This window comes from Podarcis bocagei (genome assembly GCF_964188305.1).
Source record: "Podarcis bocagei genome assembly, chromosome: 6".
In the NCBI taxonomy this organism is placed as follows: domain Eukaryota; kingdom Metazoa; phylum Chordata; class Lepidosauria; order Squamata; family Lacertidae; genus Podarcis; species Podarcis bocagei.
The window spans coordinates 96,906,010-96,927,041 of NC_138130.1; the positions used below are offsets into that span (position 1 = coordinate 96,906,010).

Below are 21,032 nucleotides of genomic sequence, written 5' to 3' on the forward strand. Positions count from 1 at the left end.
TGATTCTGGAACTTGTAGCTCTGTGAGGGTAACTCTCAGTATCTTTAACAAACTACATCTCCCAGAATTCTTGGTGGAGGATGGAATCCTGCACTGCAACTTAATTAATTAATTTTTTAAAATATATATATATATTCTGCCCTCCCCAGTCAAAGCCAGGCTCAGAGCAGCAAACAACAATAAAAGTAACACAATTTACATAAAATCCCAATCAATTAAGTGAAATGCATTCTAAAATCAACTCATTCTAAAGTCAATTCAAAATCAAATTAATGGCAACCATTGGGCTAGAGTTCTGTGAGGAACACAGACACAGATAGAAAAAACTTTGTTTTTAGATTCAATTCCTTCTGCTTTTAATAATTTTACATTGGGTAAGATTTCCTCATGCCTTTTGTACAGATCTGATTATTTTATTACTTGGTGAGCTTCAGACTTCACTATTTTATTTTCAAACTTTTTTTTCTTTTACCTGGACTAATTTTCTGTTTGGGTTTTTTCTGGATTCCTTATCTGGGCCACCTCTGAATTCCAGCAGTGTGCACTCACAGCTATCATGGCTAGCAGCCATTGATAGTAGCTGGAATCGGCAAGGGTTAAGTTGTAGTTCATTCTAAGCTAGCATATTGTTATTCTGAGTAGAAGAAGGTTTAAAAGTTAAGCTGCATATGTTTATTCTGTTTTGCTCATCGTGTAATCATTCTTTGCATGTGCTACTCATTTTTTCACCCTTCCCCAAGACTCATTCGTGTATAATGCACCATTGAATTTGCTTGATATCAAATCTTTCCTAAACTGAAACACACACACTGGCCTTCTGCTCATGTCTTTAAAACAAATCTTTTCTAATGAATTTTAGCCTCTCGAGCCCTTTCTGGTCAAAAGCCTTGTGCCCATTGGGGCAATTTAAGAACCTCATTTTCGCATCCTGCAGATTAGAGATGTTGGTGAGTTTAAGGGAAAGGGCTGTGCATTTTCTCTCTTCAACTGCGAGTGCAGTGAGGCTGGTAGACATATGTTCAGACACTCAGAAAGGTTCATCTGCCAAATCAGTATCATATTCAAAATATGGTTCTTCCAAGGATGTAAATTAATTCCCTATCCTGGAGCTAGGAAAAGGGCTGTGTGGATGAAAAGAGAGAGAGTTTAATTTCTTCCCTTCTGTTGGGTTTCTTGATCATGCCTGGCTGGCTGTTCATAAAAGAGGCATCTTCTGGCTCTGTCTTTTGCCTTGATGGATGTTGCATCTGCCTTAGCATATGACCTGGATGCGTTTCGGCCACTTGTTCAGCATGCCTCCTATTCAGCTACCGAACCACCTGAGCAGCTGGATCCCGAGGCAGAGGAGTATAATTCAGATGCTTTCCTGGCCAAGTGAGAAGAACATATCATTCAAGGGCAGCTCTCCAACTCCAACGGAAACATTCCCCATGTACGAATTACAGTGGTATGAGTTTGGTGACAGAATGACAGAAGGGGCTAGAGCAGGGGTCAGCTAAGTTTTTGTGGCTTGGGCTGGTTCACGGTCCCGCAGAATTAATTTTAAACTGGTTTTAATGCTGGATTTTAAATTGTTGTAACCCACCATGAGACCTTAGATTAAAAAGTGGGTAACAACAAGGGACGCGGGTGGCACTGTGGGTTAAACCACAGAGCCTAGGGCTTGCCAATCAGAAGGTGGGCGGTTCGAATCCCTGCGACAGGGTGAGCTCCCATTGCTTGGTCCCTGCTCCTGCCAACCTAGCAGTTCGAAAGCACGTCAAAGTGCAAGTAGATAAATAGGTACCACTCCGGCGGGAAGGTAAATGGCATTTCCATGCGCTGCTCTGGTTCACCAGAAGTGGCTTAGTCATGCTGGCCACATGACCCGGAATCTGTACGCCGGCTCCCTTGGCCAGTAAAGGGAGATGAGCGCCGCAACCCCAGAGTCGGTCACGACTGGACCTAATGGTCAGGGGTCCCTTTACCTTAACAACAACAACAACAACAACTGCATAGCAGGGGGTTGGACTTGATGATCCTCAAGGTCCCTTCCAACTCTACAATTCTATGATCTTTTGATTCTATGAGTCAAGACAGCTTACAGGTAAATGTGCAGCAGCTGCTCCAGTTGCCAGGTCACGGTGCCAGATTTACGTACAGTCATACCTCGGGTTGAAGTAGCTTTGGGATAAGTATTTTCGGGTTGCGTGCTGCTGTGACGCAGAAGTAACAGAGCACATTACTTCTGGGTTTCACCACTCGCGCATGCGCAGACGGTCTAAATGACGTCGTGCGCATGCACAGAAGCGTCGAATCGTGATCCGCGGACGTGGGTTGCGTTCGCTTCTGTATGTGAACGGGGCTCTGGAACGGATCCCGTTCGCATCCAGAGGTACCACTGTATAAGCTAAACAAGCTATAGCTTAGGGCCCCACTCTCTTGGGGCCCCCCAAAAAAATTAAGGGAAAAAACCTGGATGTACATTTCCAAAATGTAAGATAAAAAACAAATAAAATAAAACCTACATACAGCAACAGTGTTTTGTGTTGTGTAGGCTCCTGTGATGTAAGTCCCCACCTGCTAGACTGCTCCCTAAAATATCACTGGTTTGCTCCTTTCTATATATAGGGTGCCTACGTTCTGCATGGACTGGTTGCATGGTAACATGTGCAGATGGCTTGAGATACCTATAAATAAATCACCATATAGCATATATTCAACACAAAAAAGCAACAATTTGTTGTTGACAAAGGACAGCTGGACATCTAAAGGGCCCCATTACCTTCAGTAGCTTAGGGCCTCATCAAACCTAAATCCGGCCCTGTGCCAGGACCTCTAAAATAAAGGAAGAACATGAAATGGATCAGTCGTTGGACTGCCACATAATGGAACTGAGAATAATTGCATATTTTAAAGTCTAATCTCTCTGGAGGTGCTGATTAGGGGAGTCCACTTTTGCAATTTGAACTCCCCCAAATTCTTCCCTGAAATCTATTTATGTGGGTTTTGCGCCTTCTCCACAGATGTGAGATGTCTGTCACCCCAAGCACCGCGATGCCTAGAATGCTTTGCTCGTTTCCAGAGTTAATAATATCGACCACTTGCTCACCTCATTATGTCAACTGCTTTCTGAATATTGAATGCTAAAATGAGGTTGCAGAGTATAAGTGGTTTGGAAAGTGGAAACTCAATACTCAAGGATGAGAAAACAGTACTTACTAATTGAGTGAAACAGGCCGGAACAGAAACAAAGCAATGGCGCAACATTAATAATGTCATAATAAAACGGTGGGTGGGTAGGAAGCACCAGGAAATGGTGGGGCTATGCTGACACCTTCAAATAAAGTAGTATTAACTAGGGATAACAGATCTATCAATTTTGGCTACTCTCCATTTCTCAATTTTCCAATCTTAATTTCTCCACATTTCCACATCAGTTTGAGAGTGTGTGTGTGTGTGTGTGTGTGTGTGTGTGTATCTCCTCATGAAAATTAATTGTCTTTTAATTTAATTGCAAAATTAATTCACATTTCCCTGTGAATTTCTCCTAAGCTATAGATGCTTGTGTGCAGTTTTGCCTAAAATGCGCATTATTGTTTTTTTGCAAGTAATTATCCCAGCGCTCTGCTGAGCAAGCCCCCTTCTGCCACTCCAGCTCTTCTCCTTCTAGAAAGAGAAGCCCTGGTTGTCACAGATGGATGGAGCTAGCTTGTTTTCTGCTGCTCCAGAAGGTAAGACCAGGACCAATGGATTCAAAATACAAGAAAGGAGATTCCGACTAAACATTAGGAATAACTTTCTGATGGTGAGTCCTTGCTTGACAGTGGAAGGTGATGAGCTCTTCTTCTTTGGAGGTTTTCCAACACATAATAGATGACCATCTGTCAGGGATTCTTTAGTTGCGATTCCTGCACAAGATGTTGGACTAGATCAGGCATAGGCAAACTTGGCCCTCCAGATGTTCTGGGACTACAACTCCCATCATCCCTAGCCAACAGGACCAGTGGTCAGGGATGATGGGAACTGTAGTCTCAAAACATCTGGAGGGCCGAGTTTGCCTATGCCTGGCCTAGATTACCCTTGGGATCCTTTCCTACACCACAGTTCTGCAATTCTATTGCATCAAAGTGAGTATTATTATGCTAATAAGACTGTTATATGGGGGGAGTCTCCCCAGAGGTGTTCTTAAAATACTCTTTTGGCAATCAAGCATTACATTTTCTGAGTCTCACCTTCCTTTAATAACATACCCATCTTCCTCCTCCCCTACGAGTTTCCTTGCTTCATTTTATAGGTTGGAAAAAAACAACTGCCTGTATAAAGCTTTGTCATCTGACTTATTAGCTATGACCTGATTGTTCCGCCGAGTGCTGTGGCCTGGCCGTATCTCGCCTCTGCCCCAGAAAACCCTTAAGTTGCTGTTCTTGACGTGATTCAGCACGGGCTGTCTAGCAGCATAAAATGTCACCGTCTCCCCTGGGTTAAGCGGGTCACCGAGGTCTATTGCTCTGACTGATGCAATTAGAGATTTTGCTTCCAGGTGCGATGTACAATCACTACCGTTTGGGCGCAGGACCAGGAGCCCGCCAGGGAGATCCTCCATCACTATAACAACCTGGAGAACATGAATAATTCAGCCCATTTTAAAATGCTTGTTTATTTATGGAATACCTTAATTACAGCAAAGGAAAATTTCACAGTTACTGAAACAGTTTCCCTTCAGACAGAGATAACTTGCTCTTATTGCTTATCAATTATTGAAACCTGGCAGTGTTGGGAGAGAGTGAGAGAGAGAGAGAGAGCAGGAAGGAACAGAAGATGCAGAAGAAATCAGACTGGATAGAAGGGTTTTGTGGAGCCCTGTAATAAGAATCAACAATAGAATCATAGAATTGCAGAGTGGGAAGTGTCATCTATTCCAACCCCCTGCAATATAGGAATGACAGCTAAAGCATCTCAGACAGATGCCAATCTAACCTCTGCTTAAAAACCTCCACCTTCCATGACAGTCCATTCCACTGTCATACAGCTCTTACCATCAGAAAGTTCTTCCTAATGTTTAATCAGAATTTCCTTCCTTGTAATTCGAATCCATTGGTCCTGGTCCTACCATCTGGAGCAGAAGAGATTAATGAACTTTTGTGAAAGAAATCACCTTTTATCGTTCAGTGACATACAGTGGGCCATAGGTTAAAGGTAAAGGGACCCCTGAACATTAGGTCCAGTCGTGTCCGACTCTGGGGTTGCGGCGCTCATCTCGCTTTATTGGCCAAGGGAGCCAGCGTACAGCTTCCGGGTCATGTGGCCAGCATGACTAAGCTGCTTCTGGCGAACCAGAGCAGCACACGGAAATGCTGTTTACCTTGTTGCCGGAGCGGTACCTATTTATCTACTTGCACTTTGGCGTGCTTTCGAACTGCTAGGTTGGCAGGAGCAGGGACCGAGCAACAGGAGCTCACCCCATTGCGGGGATCCGAACCACTGACCTTCTGATCGGCAAGTCCTAGGCTCTGTGGTTTAACACACAGTACCACCCACGTCCCTGGGCCATAGGTTAGTTATCCCCAAATTAGTCAGTGAAGTGCAGCTATCTTAGATGACGCTGAGATTCAAGAGTCTTGTGCTCCTATCGACTGAGCTATTCCTTGGTTGAACATTTCCTGTGGATCATCCCATATGTTCAGTAAACACATCTGCGGTGAAGTTGGAATGGCATATTTGAGCGTTTTGGTCATTTCTTGACAAAGTGCATTCTAACATACATTAAGAGAGGGTAACAACATTTCAGGATCCATGTAGGAGAGCGTCATCTACCATAGGCCCTCAAGCTCAGGCGTTTTGATAGCTGATAGCCTGATTTATGGTGCTGGAGGAGACTCTTGAGAGTCCCATGGACTGCAAGAAGATCCAACCTATCCATTCTGAAGGAAATCAGCCGTGAGTGCTCACTGGAAGGACAGATCCTGAAGCTGAGGCTCCAATACTTTGGCCACCTCATGAGAAGAGAAGACTCCCTGGAAAAGACCCTGATGTTGGGAAAGATGGAGGGCACAAGGAGAAGGGGACGACAGAGGACGAGATGGTTGGACAGTGTTCTCGAAGCTACCAGCATGAGTTTGACCAAACTGCGGGAGGCAGTGGAAGACAGGAGTGCCTGGCGTGCTCTGGTCCATGGGGTAACAAAGAGTTGGATACGACTAAACGACTAAACAACACAGCCTGATGCAATGAGGCAATGGAGAGAAGTTATGGAGAAAACCTGCCTAGTCTTTCTTCCTTGGACACCTTCACTGCTGCTGGCTCTGACTTAATGGAAAGGAAGGGGAAGCATACTTGGTGATGGGAGAGTGAGCTGTGTGGAACAGTCTCCCAAATACAGTGGTACCTTGGGTTAAGAACTTAATTCATTCTGGAGGTCCATTCTTAACCTGAAACTGTTCTTAACCTGAGGTACCACTTTAGCTAATGGGGCCTCCCACTGCTGCCGCGCCGCCACAGCACAATTTCTGTTCTCATCCTGAAGCAAAGTTCTTAACCCGAGGTACTATTTCTGGGTTTGTGGAGTCTGGTAAAAGACTGATTGGTCTATAACTCACCGGGTCCGATGTGGGGCCCTTTTTATAAATTGGGATGATTATCGCCTTGGCCCACCCTTTGGGAAATAGGCCTGTTGAATCAATGTGGGAGAATATTGTCACCAGCAGGGGGGCCCACCACCCAATGTTGGTCTTCAGAAATTCTGCGGGAATATAATCTATGCCAGGGGCCTTGTTGTTCTTTAGCTGTGTGATCAAATTTTCTACCTCCTCTGTGGTTACAGGTGGCCTGTGAGATAAAACCTCTGGCTGAACACTTGGCTTGTTAAACTGGGCTTCCTTGTCACAAAACAGTGATTGAAAGTATCGGATCCACTCTCGGGGTTCAATGGTACAAATGAGTCCGTTACACTCCTGGTACAGTAGGCCAGATATGGTACGCCAAAAGCAAGTTGGGTCTTTCTCGTGTGAAGCCTTGACCAGGCTTTGCCAAGTGATTTGATCGGCTTTTTGTTTTTTCTTCTTTAATAGTTGTTTGTAGTTCCGTCTTATGGAGATATATGTGGTGAATAAAGGGGGTGCCCCAGTAATCCTGTATTTGCGATAAATTGTTCTCAAATGCTTCCTTGTTTGTCTGCACAGGTTTATCTTTGCTAGGTTTATCGAGGGTGCAATGAGATAAAGGGCCACTATTTGAACAATGGTCTTGGTAATTTGATGGTCCTTTTTATCCATTGTTGTTGTTTTTTAATTGTATATATTGCTTGTTTTATGTTGCTACAGCCGTTGGCTAATGCAAATAAAGTTTATCTTATCTTATCTTACCGGAGTCTGTAACCTGAAGCATCTGTAACCTGAAGCGTCTATAACCCGAGGTACCACCGTAGACTGTTTTACCAAAATAATTTCAGAGAGCTTGCTGGCCTCAACTTTGAGCTCTTCTACTAGAATGTGAACCAAGCATTCAGCAAGACCTACCTTTGTGAAAATTAGACTTCTTTTGGGGGATAAATGCACTAAATGCATGTTGTCACTTTTGGAGAGGTAGGAATATTGGCGGTGATAACAGAACATGCCTTTTCAACATCCCCAGTAATCTCTGCTCAGGGAAGGACAATATTCTGGAAAAGACACCCAGAGGCTTCCGCTGGATGTCCTTGAGGATGCAAATCCAAGAAGGATTTCATCAGTGAGTGTTCAGATTACTTGTGCACACAGCATTTACATAAATCTCATCTATGGTATTGTGTATGGATCGGCAGCTGGGATTTTGCATAGCACCGTCCTGTGTTTCATCGAAATTGCTTTCCTGGGTTTTGTGGGGAGAATTGGGAAGAGAATGCTGTTCGACGAGAAAGCTGTTATATAAGCTTTTCATTTCGAGAAATCTTTTTAGGGCAGCGGAATCTCATAACTCAGCAAGCAAAAAAGCTGGCTGGGGCGACTGCGATAATTTATCAGGCGTGCTAGAAAAACTCATTTTAAGCTAAGCAAACAAAATAGAACAGGGTAAGACAGTCAAGCGCTGGTTGCTTTTGAGCTGTTCGTCACATTATGTTCCCTGTCTGTTTCTTGAGGACGTGGGTTTGAAAGGGTCTGGAGGATTGGAGAGGCAAAACTTAATAGTGGTGCTTTGCATGTAAAATGTCCTAAATTCAGTTCCAGGACTCTTCATTTAGAAGACTCCAAATAGCAGGGTCAGGAGAAAACTCTTATCTTGGAGAGTTGCTTTCAGGCAGAGATGATGTGAGCAGAGTAGGGCTACACCATCCATTTAAAGCACTATGATAGGTAAAGGTAAAGGACCCCTGGATGGTTAAGTCCAGTCAAAGACGACTATGGTGTTGCAGCACTCATCTCGCTTTTCAGGCCGAGGGAGCCAGCGTTTGCCCACAGACAGTTTTCCAGGCCATGTGGCCAGCATGACTAGACCGCTACTGGTGTACAGAGGACCGTGATGAGTGCCAGGGCACATGAAAACACAATTTACCTTCCCACTGCAGCGGTACCTATTTATCTACTTGCGCTGGCATGCTTTCGAACTGCTAGGTTGGCAGGAGCTGGGACAGAGCAACGGGAGCTCACCCCATCGTGAGGATTCGAACCGCCAACCTTCCTATCAGCAAGCCCAAGAAGCTCAGTGTTTTAGACCATAGCACCACTCACGTCCCCCAAAGCACTATGATACCACTGTAAGCAGTTCTAGGTTTCCCCACAGAATTCTGGCAGCTGTAGTTTGTTAAGGGTGCTGCAAGTTGTTCGGAGAACCCTGTTCCCCTCATGGAGCTACAATTCCCAGAGTTCCCTATTGATTGTTAAACCACTCTATAACTGTAGCTTTATATTATAAACAGCCCTGTGATCCCCAGATGAAGGGTGGTATAGAAATTAAATACACATAATAAACATTAGTGATTTAAATGCAGCATGTGAATGTGGTCTAGATCAGGGCAGCCCTACCAATTGGCACAGTGAGACAACTGCTTCGGGCAACTGATGCTGGAGGTCAACAATAGTAGCCTCTCAGCTGTTCCTCCTGAGCTACTTGCCTCTCTTGAGGACACAGCTGTGTATGTACATGACCTGTTCTTGAGCCACTAAGTGAACCTGCTACCCCCAGGTGTAGTGAAGGGTGCGATTTTATCATCAGGCTTTTGTGGAATGGGGAGGGGTGCCATCGTGTTCTTCACCTCAGGCAACAAAATATAAGCTTATTAAATTTGTAAATTGCCTGACTCTTGAAATAGAGTCCTAAAGTGATTTGCAAGCAAGTAAAAATAATAATACAAAAATGAAACTTTGTTGTTGTTTAGTCGTTTAGTCGTTTCTGACTCTTCGTGACCCCATCAGGGTCTGTTCCAGGGAGTCTTCTCTTCTCATGAGGTGGCCAAAATATTGGAGCTTCAGCTTCAGGATCTGTCCTTCCAAGTGAGCACTCAGGGCTGATTTCCTTCAGAATGGATAGGCTTGATCTTCTTGCAGTCCATGGGACTCTCAAGAGTCTCCTCCAGCACCATAATTCAGAAGCATCCATTCTTCGGCGATCAGCCTTCTTTATGGTCCAGCTCTCACTTCCATACATCACTACTGGGAAAACCATAGCTTTAACTATACAGACCTTTGTCGGCAAGGTGATGTCTCTGCTTTGAGCAGGAACAGGCAAACCACTCCAATATCCCTGCCAAGAAAACTCCATGGACAAAGACAACAGGCATATAATGAAATTTACAGATTTAGCAATAGAATAGAATATTGTTGATTCTGCCCACATGCCTAGGAAAACAAAAACACCTTTTCCTAATGCTGCAATAATGGCAAGGCCGGGTGGACATTTCTGGGAAGACCATTACATAAAACAGAGATGATATTAAGATAGATTAAGGGCTGGGTGATCATCTGAACAGGTGTGCCTGGCTATGTGAACAGGGCCCAATTATATCATTTTTCCTCCCAATATGGGGACCTCTCATGTCTGACTCCTCAAATCCATATGCTTTCTAATGAGTCTTGCAATATGCCTGGCAGTCAGGATGACAGAAGGAGACCACTCTTTGCCGTTGACATTTACTTGACAGTAGGTACACAGAGGCATGGAAAAGACCATGCAAATGTCGCAAACAGGATGTTGACCTGCCCAGTCCATATTTATGTTTCTAGCAAAACAATCCTAGATTAAATAAATTTCTGCAGCATTTCTAGCCCTCCCTTGGATAAAAGACAGAGAGCTGCGTGGCATCTTAGCCACACACACAGTCTGGTGTCCAAGGTACAGGAAGTCTCTCATCAGCTTCTGTTTGCCCGCAAATCGAGGAGAGATGTTGGGATCAGCTTTTCTCCATTTTTTCTTTCTCATTGTCATCACAGCTCTGGTTGTCATCGGCTTGATGGGAAATGGATTCATCACCATTGCAAGTGGCCTCGAATGGTCCAGAAACAAAACGCTCTCTTCCTCCGACATGATCCTGTTGGTGCTGAGTGTGTCCCGCCTTCTTTTCCTGGGGCTAACTTTGGGCATCCATTACTCAGTTTTTACTGACATCATCAATCCAAAACATATGCCAAAATCTGTCGTTTTCCTCTGGGCATTTTTCAATGCTGTTACTCTGTGGACAGCCACGTGGCTTGCTGCCTTTTACTGCATGAAAATTCTCACCTTTACCCAGCCTCTCCTCGTGAAAATTAAGATGGGGATCTCCAGGATGGTTCCACACCTGCTCCTAGGATCAGTGTTGGGTTCCTTACTTGTCTCCCTTCCTTTCAACTGGTTTGAAAATTGCTACCAATGCTGCAATGGGACAAATCTCCCTTTGGGTAACAGTACTGGGAGGTGTTATGTTCAGACCACCGGGATGCTATTTTCTTCTCTTCTGTACATTGCAGGGACATTCCCATCCTTTATTATATGCTTAGCTTCTTCTGTCTTCTTGATTCACTCCCTTCTGCACCATGTTAAGAGGATGCAACAGAACAGAGAAGGTTTTAGAGATCAGAGGATGGACGTTCAATTGAGAGCGGTGAAGATGGTGGCATCATTCCTTCTCCTCTACTCTGTAGCCTTTGCAGCTGAGATTTCACTCATGTTGTTCATCAATCCCTTGACAGTGGTATTGTCCATTGTTATGGTGGCTGGATATCATTCAGGACATGCCATCAGTTTGATTATCACAAATTCCAAACTCAGGCAGATGTTCCTCATGACTTTGTGGGATCCTCTGCATCAGAGACTGTGGGCAACTATATCACCTTCCTATCCCACGACTCCCAAAGGAACGAGTCGGTCTTAGGGATGTTTGAAGCATCTTGTGAAATTTTACTAGTAGTCAAGCCTCTTTTTTTTTCAAACCTCCCTAAAAATTACTCAGACATTTCTTTGAGCAGAAGCCAAACAGCCTTTGGCAACATCTCTGTATCTCCATTGGCAGAGTCTGGAGGAAATGATCTTATTCTTCTATCATGTGGCTTGAAGGAAAGATCATTTGCTACAACAGAAAAAGCTGAGAAACACTATCCGGCTCCTCGTTTGAACAATATTGTCATGCTTCAATAAACAGCTCATGCTGATTCATGCTGTGGTCTTCAGATGCAGGTGCTGAGGGTGTGTTGCATTGGAAGAGGAAGTGTGTTGACAATTGTAGCTTTAATTGTGAATGGCAGGGTGGACAAATCAAGGCACATTGTTGCCACTACAGAAAGAAGGAGCCATGCCAATCTCCCATATGTTCATTCATAAATCCATTTGTCCTGTTCCCACATTGATTTGTAATATATACATGGGGGATTTGCACTTTAAATACTTTTTAAGTATGCATGTTATCACAAAATACATTTTAAATACACATTTTATGTGTATTTTCAAATGCATTTTTTAAACCCAAAATGCAGGAATTGTTCATTCATTTTGGTACTTTTTTGAAAATTGTATCGCATAAATTTTGGAGAAGTGCGAAATCTGAAAAATGATTACCGGTATGTTCTGATCTTTGTACTAGTTTGGAATGTGTCAATTAGCTTGGTTCTGTTAAAAATGCAGAGCAATTGAAATTCCATCCATCCCTAGTTGCTGCTGGTAATTTAAATAGTGGACCTGGGAACTGGACCCTAAGGGCAGATGTGTAAATAGGAAGTGAGATAAAGAACATAGAGAAAGCCCTGTTGCATAATGCCTCTTGCTTGCCTGGCTAAAGGATAGAGAGGGGATGTGAGTGTGAGTGCAAACTAGCAAAAATTATATTCATTGCTCCACCCACTTTTCCTCTGGCTCCACCCACCACTGCGATGTGGCCCTACAGGCTTAGGCTGAAAATGTTTCCTCATCCACTTGCACATGGGTGATGACACCAACAGGGCTTGGGATAGCAGAGGGGAGCATTCATTGATTTGTTCCCGTCTTCACCCCTTCACCTAGATGGCTTTGAAAGACGGTGAGACAAAGTACAGTGGTACCTTGGGTTACATACGCTTCAGGTTGCATACGCGTCAGGTTCCAGACTCTGTTAACCCAGAAATAGTGCTTCATGTTAAGAACTTTGCTTCAGGATGAGAACAGAAATCGTGCTCCTGCGGTGCGGCGGCAGCAGGAGGCCCCATTAGCTAAAGTGGTGCTTCAGGTTAAGAACAGTTTCAGGTTAAGAACAGACCTCTGGAACAAATTAAGTACTTAACCCGAGGTACCACTGTACCGGGGGAGAGGGCTATCCTTGGTTACTAGCCATGATAATCATGCTCTGTCCCCCCAGTTGAACTGGAGGAAGCAATGCTTCAAAATACAAGTTGCTGGGAACTGCTGGTGGGGAGAGTGTTGTTCTTGAGCTCCTGTTCTGCCCCTGTCTGATTTCTATCAACTGGTGTTCAGAGGTATATTGCCTCTGAAATTGGAGGTATAACACAACCATCATGCCTGTTTGCCTACATCAGTGGTGGCCAAACTTGGCCCTCCAGCTATTTTTGGACTACAACTCCCATCATCCCTAGCTAACAGGACCAGTGGTCAGGGATAATGGGAATTGTAGTCCCAAAACAGCTGGAGGGCCAAGTTTGGCCACCACTGGCCTACATAGTCCCTTCTGGCAGGCATATGATGATGATGATGATTGTTGTTTAGTCGTTTAGTTGTGTCTGATTCTTTGTGACCCCATGGACCAGAGCACGCCAGGCACTTCTGTCTTCCACTGCCTCCTGCAGTTTGGTCAAGCTCATGCTGGTAGCTTCGAGAACATTGTCCAACCATCTCGTCCTCTGTCGTCCCCTTCTCCTTGTGCCCTCCATCTTTCCCAACATCAGGGTCTTTTCCAGCGAGTCTTCTCTTCTCATGAGGTGGCCAAAGTATTGGAGCCTCAGCTTCAGGATCTATAATTCCAGTGAGCACAATAATAATAATAATAATAATAATAATAATAATAATAATAATATATTATTTGTACCCCGCCCATCTGGCTGGGTCTCCCCAGCCACTCCGGGCGGCTTCCAACAAAGATTAAAAATGCATTAAAATGTCACACATTAAAAACTTCCCTGAACAGGGTTGCCTTCAGATGTCTTCTAAATGTCAGGTAGTTGTTTATCTCTTTGACATCTGATGGGAGGGCGTTCCACAGGGCGGGCGCCACTACCGAGAAGGCCCTCTTCCTGGTTCCCTGGGTCAAAGCAGCACTCAATTTTATCTCCACCAGTAGGTCTGGCCAAATTTTTGAACATATGGGCTGGTTTATTTTATTTTTATTTTTTTGCATGGGCAGGAGGGTACAAAACTGCCTCTTCCCTTTCAAGAACTGCAAATATTTTTGGAGGGAAGGGAGGAGGGCCTGAAATTTACCAGAGTTCCCTTGCATCTCTGATGGGTTCAACATATCTCCCCGTCCCCCAATGGCCCAAATGATATTTTGGAGGAAAAGTTGGTCAGGGTAAAGAAAGGATGCCCCCCAAGGAACAGAGTACCGGTGGGGGGAGGGGATAGATCAGTCACCAGCCCAAATGAATTCCTCTGATAAGTTTCCTTCCGATAATCATACGCCCACTGACACTGAAAACAGCCCAACACACACATACCAATTTTTGATGGGCTGCAAATGGGATTGAGTATTCTCAATCCTTCCTATTTTATAGCATAAGAAAAAACACACACATAGTTTGTAGCCCTGAAGATCTTAGAATCCAAAGTATGACTATAGGAAGAGAATGGAAAGCAGGGAGGGGTGAAAGTAACAAGAGATGTGTTTGAGCAGATGCATCTTGCAAATGTATGTTTAAGAGAAAGGCTGGGATTAAAGCCAAATTGGAAATCACACCAACCATTTGCATGCCCTGAAACAACAGCAGAATAAAACACACAGTATAGATTTCAGGTGACTTCCTGGACCAGGAGAATGAGAATTTTTGTGTGGACAATGCATGTGCTCTGGCTGGATCCCAAAAGAATGGAAGGCTGTAGGACTGATGGAACCAGGTAATACCAATACTTCACATTGCCCTGTCTACTGTTTCTGAACATGATCAGAGCTACATGCTACCCCTGAAGATCCTTGACAGGCTTGTTCAAATCGCGGATTGTCTGTGGATATATCACCAATCAGAAGCACAGGCAAGGGTGAGTGCAAGGATGTCAGATTCTGTTCATAAAACCTTACAAGTCATAATTGTGAGTCAGGGTGTTGTGGGCATGGCTGCCAGTGCATTCATTGTGGCCGTTGGCTACACAGACTGGGCGAAAAGGAAAAAGCTGCCCGCCTGCGACGTGATCCTGGTCTGCCTCTGTTCATCTCGGCTTCTTCTCCAGGGAACCATCCTGCACTCTGCCCTCTTACCGAAGATGTACCAGTGGGAAGTGATCAGAGTCCACTATGTCCTCCTGGTTTTGGCCAGCACAGCTTGCCTCTGGTTTGCTGCGTGTCTCAGCATGTTCTACTGTGCCAAGATCAGCACTTTCACCCAGCGGTACTTTCTGCTAATCAAGCTGAGAGTCGTCAGGATGGTTCCACAGATTCTGCTGGGTTCTGTGCTGGTCTCTTTGATCTCTTCTCTCCCTTTCATCTGGATGGATTATAGTGTCCACCTCTGCAACTCAACCAGGAGCTTTCTGAGAAACGCCACCTTTGACAGCCCCGTCGGGACCATCTCCTACTTCAAGGGTTTCATCATGTTCCTGACATTGGCAGTCATCCCGCTTCTGTTCTTTGTAGCATCATCCACCTTGCTCATTGCATCTCTGTGGAGACACACCAAGGAGATGAGACACGGTGCGGCAGACAACAAGGACCTGAGGACTGACGCTCACATCACCGCCATTAAATCTCTGATCTCTTTCCTGATGCTCTACATCTGCAGCTTTGTGGCCGAGATGCTTGTGGGAATGCCTTCCTGCCAAGCGAGGAGCAGATGGAAAGATTATATCTGTTCGCTGGTCATTGCTGTGTGTCCTTCGATCCATTCCATTCTTTTGATTCTTCTGAATGTTAGACTGAAGCTGGCACTCAAAAACATGCTATTTTACATGAAATGCTGTTAGGTGATCCATAAAGACAGAATCAGTTGCTTTGGTGGGAACTGGGGGCCAAAAAGAATTTGAGGAAGGAAAACTGCTTCTTTTTAAGTGTGCCTACAAATGTGCAGTCGTATAGTCTTTTGTTTTTCCTTTTCTTTTGCATTTATATACCACCTGTTCTCCAACAAGCTCAAGGTTGTGTCCCCAGTTTTATCCTCATAGCAACCTGTGAGTTAGGTTAGGCTCAGAGGCAGTGACTGGCCCTCGGTTACCCAGTGAGGTTCATGGCTGAATGGGGAATTTGAACCCTGGTCTCCCAGGTCCTAGTCTGACACTCCAACCACTACACCACATTGGTTCTCATTCACATTTTTTTAAAGCAGGTTCATTTCCCCCCAAAAGCAAGATTGGCCAATAAGGGATGCTTTGGATAGAGGGCTTTTTAGGTAAAGGTAAAGGGACCCCTGACCATTAGGTCCAGTCGTGACCGACTCTGGGGTTGTGGCGCTCATCTTGTTTTATTGGCTGAGGGAGCCGGTGTACAGCTTCCAGGTCATGTGGCCAGCATGAATAAGCCTCTTCTGGTGAACCAGAGCAGCACACAGAAGCGCCATTTACCTTCCCGCCAGAGCGGCACCTATTTATCTACTTGCACTTTGACATGCTTTCGAACTGCTAGGTTGGCAGGAGCAGGGACCGAGCAACGGGAGCTCACCCCATCACGGAGAGCTGAACCGCCGACCTTCTGATCGGCAAGTCCTAGGCTCTGTGGTTTAACCCACAGTGCCACCCACGTCCCTAGAGGGCTTTTTACAAAAACACAAAATCGTTTATTGTATTTAGAGAGTTCAAATTATTTATATCACCTAGATATATTAAATGGTTGCTGTTGTTATTGTAAGCAAAACCAGGACTCTAGTCCAAATAACTAGCCTGTGCATTTTAAAAAAATTGATTTTAAGTCTAAATAAAAAAAATCCAAGGAAGCTGTCTTCCACAAGTCTGACCACAGTACTGTCTACACTGATTGGCTACCATTCTTTTGAAGGCTTTAGCGAGAGATGCCAGGGGAATTTTAATGCAAGGCTCTACATGAAAAGCAGGTTCTCTGCCATGCAGATACAGTCTTCCACCCTAACCCTGAATTTTGCTGACAAAAGCGAACTGGCTGAAAGTGGACTGAGATTGGTGGGACAGTGCCAGCCTTAACAGGCAGCATGTAAGCAGATCAAGCAGAAGTTGAGCTCCTGGGCATATTACTATGGAGCGATTAGTCAAATGTTGTTACTGTTGGGTTGAAGAAGGATGCTACAATTTGTGTAAGCCAGGATGTGGATTCCAGAGTGAAGTGCTCCCTAGATTTGCATCTAAAGAGACTGCAATATTATTCTGAGGCTGCTTCCTGTTCTTAGATGAATAGCAGGTGCATAGCTATAGCTTTGCCAGGTGCACCAGCTTCTGAGTTACTTGAAGAGTGGCCGCCTTCTACCTGTAGCTACAGAGGCTATGGACTGGCTGAGCAACTAATCCCACACTGTTTCCATTTCACCAGAGTTCATTCACAGGTCTGTTTCATCCTGGTCTGTGCAGATGAAAAGACCACAATTAGAGATTTTGTATGGATTTCCAACTCTACAGTTGTATGACTCTGTGACATCATACATAAAAATAGATCCTTGTGAAAAGCAAAATACTGTATGCATTTCCAGCACATTTGTCAGCAATATATGGATTATTTTAATATATAGAAAAATCTAGTTACAAAGGTAAAGGACCCCTGGATGGTTAACTCCAGTCAAAGGTGACTATGGGACTGTGGTGCTCATCTCGCTTTCAGGCCAAGGGAGCCGGCGTTTGTCCACAGACAGCTTTCCGGGTCATGTGGCCAGCAGGACTAAACTGCTTCTGGTGCAACGGGACACTGTGACAGAAACCAGAGCGCATGGAAAGGCCATTTACCTCCCGGTCACAGCAGTACCTGTTTATATACTTGCATTGGCGTGCTTTCGAACTGCTAGGTTGGCAGGAGCTGGGACAGAGCAATGGGAGCTCACTCCGTCATGGGGATTTGAACCGCCAACCTTCCAATTGGCAAGCCCAAGAGGCTCGGTGGTTTAGACCACAGTGGCATCCACATCCTGCAAAGCACTATGATACCACTGTAAGCAGTCATAGATTTCCCCCAAAGAATTCTGGCAGCTGTAGTTTTTTAAGGGACACTGTAATGAGTGCCAGAGCTCATGGAAACGCCGTTTACCTTCCTGCCACAGCGGTACCTATTTATCTACTTGCACTGGCGTGCTTTCAAATTGCTAGGTTGGCAGGAACTGGGACAGAGCAACGGGAGCTCACCCCGTCATTTGGATTCGAACCGCCGACCTTCTGATTGGCAAGAGGCTCGGTGGTTTAGACCACAGCGCCACCTGTGTCCCTTGTAAAAGTCTAAACTGCATATTTTTGTACACACTTTTTGCTCACTAAAACTGCTTCACAAACCGCTTTGAAAAAGGACCAAATTCCTTGCTCATTCCTCACCCAGACCCCGACACCTGGTTTATATCTGTTGCTGAGAATCAAAAGCAGGGAGAGACAGCTGTCACTCATACAGTGCTAGCAGGCTTCCCATCCACATCTCCCTGATCACTGTCATAATAGGATGCTGGACAAGGTGAGACTTTGGCCTCATCCAACAGGACACATTTTTATCATATATGTGTGCGTGTGTTGAAGCTTCGAGAAACACCTTTGTACTGTCACGTGGCCCAGTCATCTTAGCATTGTCTCACCAACGCTTCTCTTTGTAAGGGGTGGGGAGGTGCCTACATAATGAAAAGCCGAAAGTGAACGGGGACAAAAACAACACATTTCATTAGATGCGATTGCATACTTAATTACCTTACCCCATCCATTAGGAATTATATTAGTATAATCAAATACAAAAGATACATACATGCAAAAAGGAAATTAGTAGAGAGAGGTGTGTTGTAATAAAAGTAATAATAATAACTAAGAGAGAGTGTATAAGATACAGGACAACATAGAAGCGGGGGAAGGAGAGGGGGAATGAAAGTGGGGAAAAAGAGAGAAAGGAAAAAGAGAAGAAAAGAAAAAGAAAAATTGAGAAAGAGAAAAATGTGTGTGTGTGTGTGTGTGTGTGTGTGTGTGTGTAATATATGAATATGCAGAGGAGAGGTATTCAGAAGTCATTCGAAAATAGATTGTAAGTTATCATTTTAATAGTTTTTCAATTTTACTGTTTTTATATTTGCAATGGTGTTCCGTATGTTTTTCTTGTATTGTGAAGACACTCCATGGGAAATGAATAATAATAATATATGTGCAGAAACCTCTGACTTTTATATGCAGGGGATCAAGCGGAAGGCTTTGGGGTGGGGGAGATATTCTGAAATGTGTGGCAGGAGATGGGATAATGTGTATTTTTGATTGATTGATTGATTGATTGATTGATTGATTGACTGATTGTGTTTATATCCCACACTTTCCCAAGGAGCTCAAGATGGCACCATGGTTCTCCCCCTCCTCATTTAATCCCCACAACATGCCTGTAATGTAGGTTATTCTCAAACACAGTGACCGGCCCAAGGGCACCCGGCCAGCTTCATTGCTACGTGGAGACTTGAACCCTGGTCTCCCGGTTCCCAGACCAACACTCTAACCACTGTACCACACTGACTGGCTCATTTTATATATTTACCTAGGAATCCAACCAATTGAAATCACTGGGACTTACTTATGAGTAGACACATGTAGGCTTGCACTGTAAAACAGGGGAGGGGGCAATTGGCTGCGCAGCTGAGGCTGTTTTGCAACATTCAGATAGAACATTTTGATATAATGTATTATAATTTATTACTTCCTCTTCACCCTAAGGTTCCATGGCAGATTGGAAGAATTTAAAACGCAACATTAAAAACAGTTTTTAAAAAAGTTGTGCGGGTCCTAAAATTCTAGGTAAAGGTAAAGGAACTCCTGCCCGTACGGGCCAGTCGTGTCCGACTCTAGGGTTGTGCGCCCATCTCACTTAAGAGGCCGGGGGCCAGCGCCGTCCGGAGACACTTCTGGGTCACATGGCCAGCGTGACGAAGCTGCTCTGACGAGCCAGCACCAGCGTAGCACACGGAAACGCCATTTACCTTCCCGCTATAAAGCGGTACCTATTTATCTACTTTCACTTAGGGGTGCTTTCGAACTGCTAGGTGGGCAGGAGCTGGGACCAAAAGACGGGAGCTCACCCCGCTGCGGGGATTTGAACCGCCGACCATACGATCGGCAAGTCCTAGGCACTGAGGTTTTACCCACAGCGGCACCCGCGTCCCTTTCTAATTCTACATGAGGGTAAAGAGCACTATCTATTTTGTATTATTTTATTGTACTATCTATTTTGAACTCGCCTACTTTGGTGGGGTTGAGGCACACCGGGTTGCTTCATTTGTCACTATCTTGAAAGGCTCTTGACAATTTGAGCAGCCACTGAATATAATTCATCTGGAGCACCTTTTCATGCTAATATTTCCATCCCCAACCCATGCATTAATTTTGCAATATCAGTTTAAGCTTCTCTCCAGAGAGAGTCAAGGGGATGCTAATCAAACCAAGTTAGTTAGAGACAATGATACGGTTGGCTGGTGCACTGGCCTTCTCAAAAATTTCAAGTGGTCATTAGTTAAGGTGCTGCTGGAGGGATTATTTGACATATCGTCCGAGGTATCATGAGTTTCTCATTAGAGTAGGATGGCGCAGCCACTCAAGGCTGCCGCGAGCCAAATATGTCTGATCAAATGAGGTCAGCACAATGGAACTTTCCTGGCGCTGTAAAGTTGCATTTGTAAGGAAATCGGGACAAATGCTTTTCCTGGGCAAGAGCATATAGGACAATGGTTGCAAGCACAGAAGTGTGGGCCAAACTGTGGCTGTCAGATGCATTCCCCCCCCCCCCCCGTTCCACCAACATGTTTTGTGTGGTTAAAAATAAAATAAAAAGTCTGTACCATAGAATACAAAGCTGTGGGCAAGAAGTACTTGTGGGGTGCAGGTCACATACTACTCAACAAGTGACGTGAGAGAAGTTTCCTAGAGACTAGGCATACTGACTGGAGAAAGTGCATATTGCCTGGAGAAGGCACAAAATGCAGTTGAGATATTCCAGGCATAGGCACTACGACTCCCATCATCCCTGACCACTGGTCCTGTTAGCTAGGGATGATGGGAGTTGTAGTCCCAAAACATCTGGAGGGCTGAGTTTGCCTGTGCCTGAGATATGCACGTTACCCAAAACCTGTTGGAGATTATGCATAAAGTCCAGGGAATGTGCAAAATAAACAAATTCCCAAGGGCTGTTAGAAATTTATTTTAAAGATACAGTGGTACCTCAGGTCAAGTACATAATTCGTTCCGGAGGTCCGTACTTAACCTGAAACTGTTCTTAACCTGAAGCACCACTTTAGCTAATGGGGCCTCTTGCTGCTGCCGTGCCGCCAGAGCACGATTTCTGTTCTCATCCTGAAGCAAAGTTCTTA

At 44.7% G+C, this 21,032-nt stretch overlaps 2 protein-coding genes and 1 long non-coding RNA gene across 11 annotated transcripts in view; 2 read left to right on the plus strand and 1 right to left on the minus strand.

Annotated features, from left to right (window-relative positions):
- The window catches only part of LOC308588873, a 341,196-nt gene that overhangs the window by 309,709 nt on the left and 10,455 nt on the right, over nucleotides 1–21,032 (minus strand). The window lies entirely within an intron of this gene.
- TENM4 (teneurin transmembrane protein 4) overlaps nucleotides 1–21,032 on the plus strand; it is a 1,513,375-nt gene that overhangs the window by 77,559 nt on the left and 1,414,784 nt on the right. The window lies entirely within an intron of this gene.
- Nucleotides 14,614–15,519, plus strand: LOC308588526 (taste receptor type 2 member 40-like; the record flags this gene model as incomplete). Its single annotated transcript, XM_081196940.1, has 1 exon — nucleotides 14,614–15,519. The coding sequence occupies one exon, from the start codon at nucleotides 14,614–14,616 to the stop codon at nucleotides 15,517–15,519; it is 906 nt and encodes a 301-aa protein (XP_081053066.1).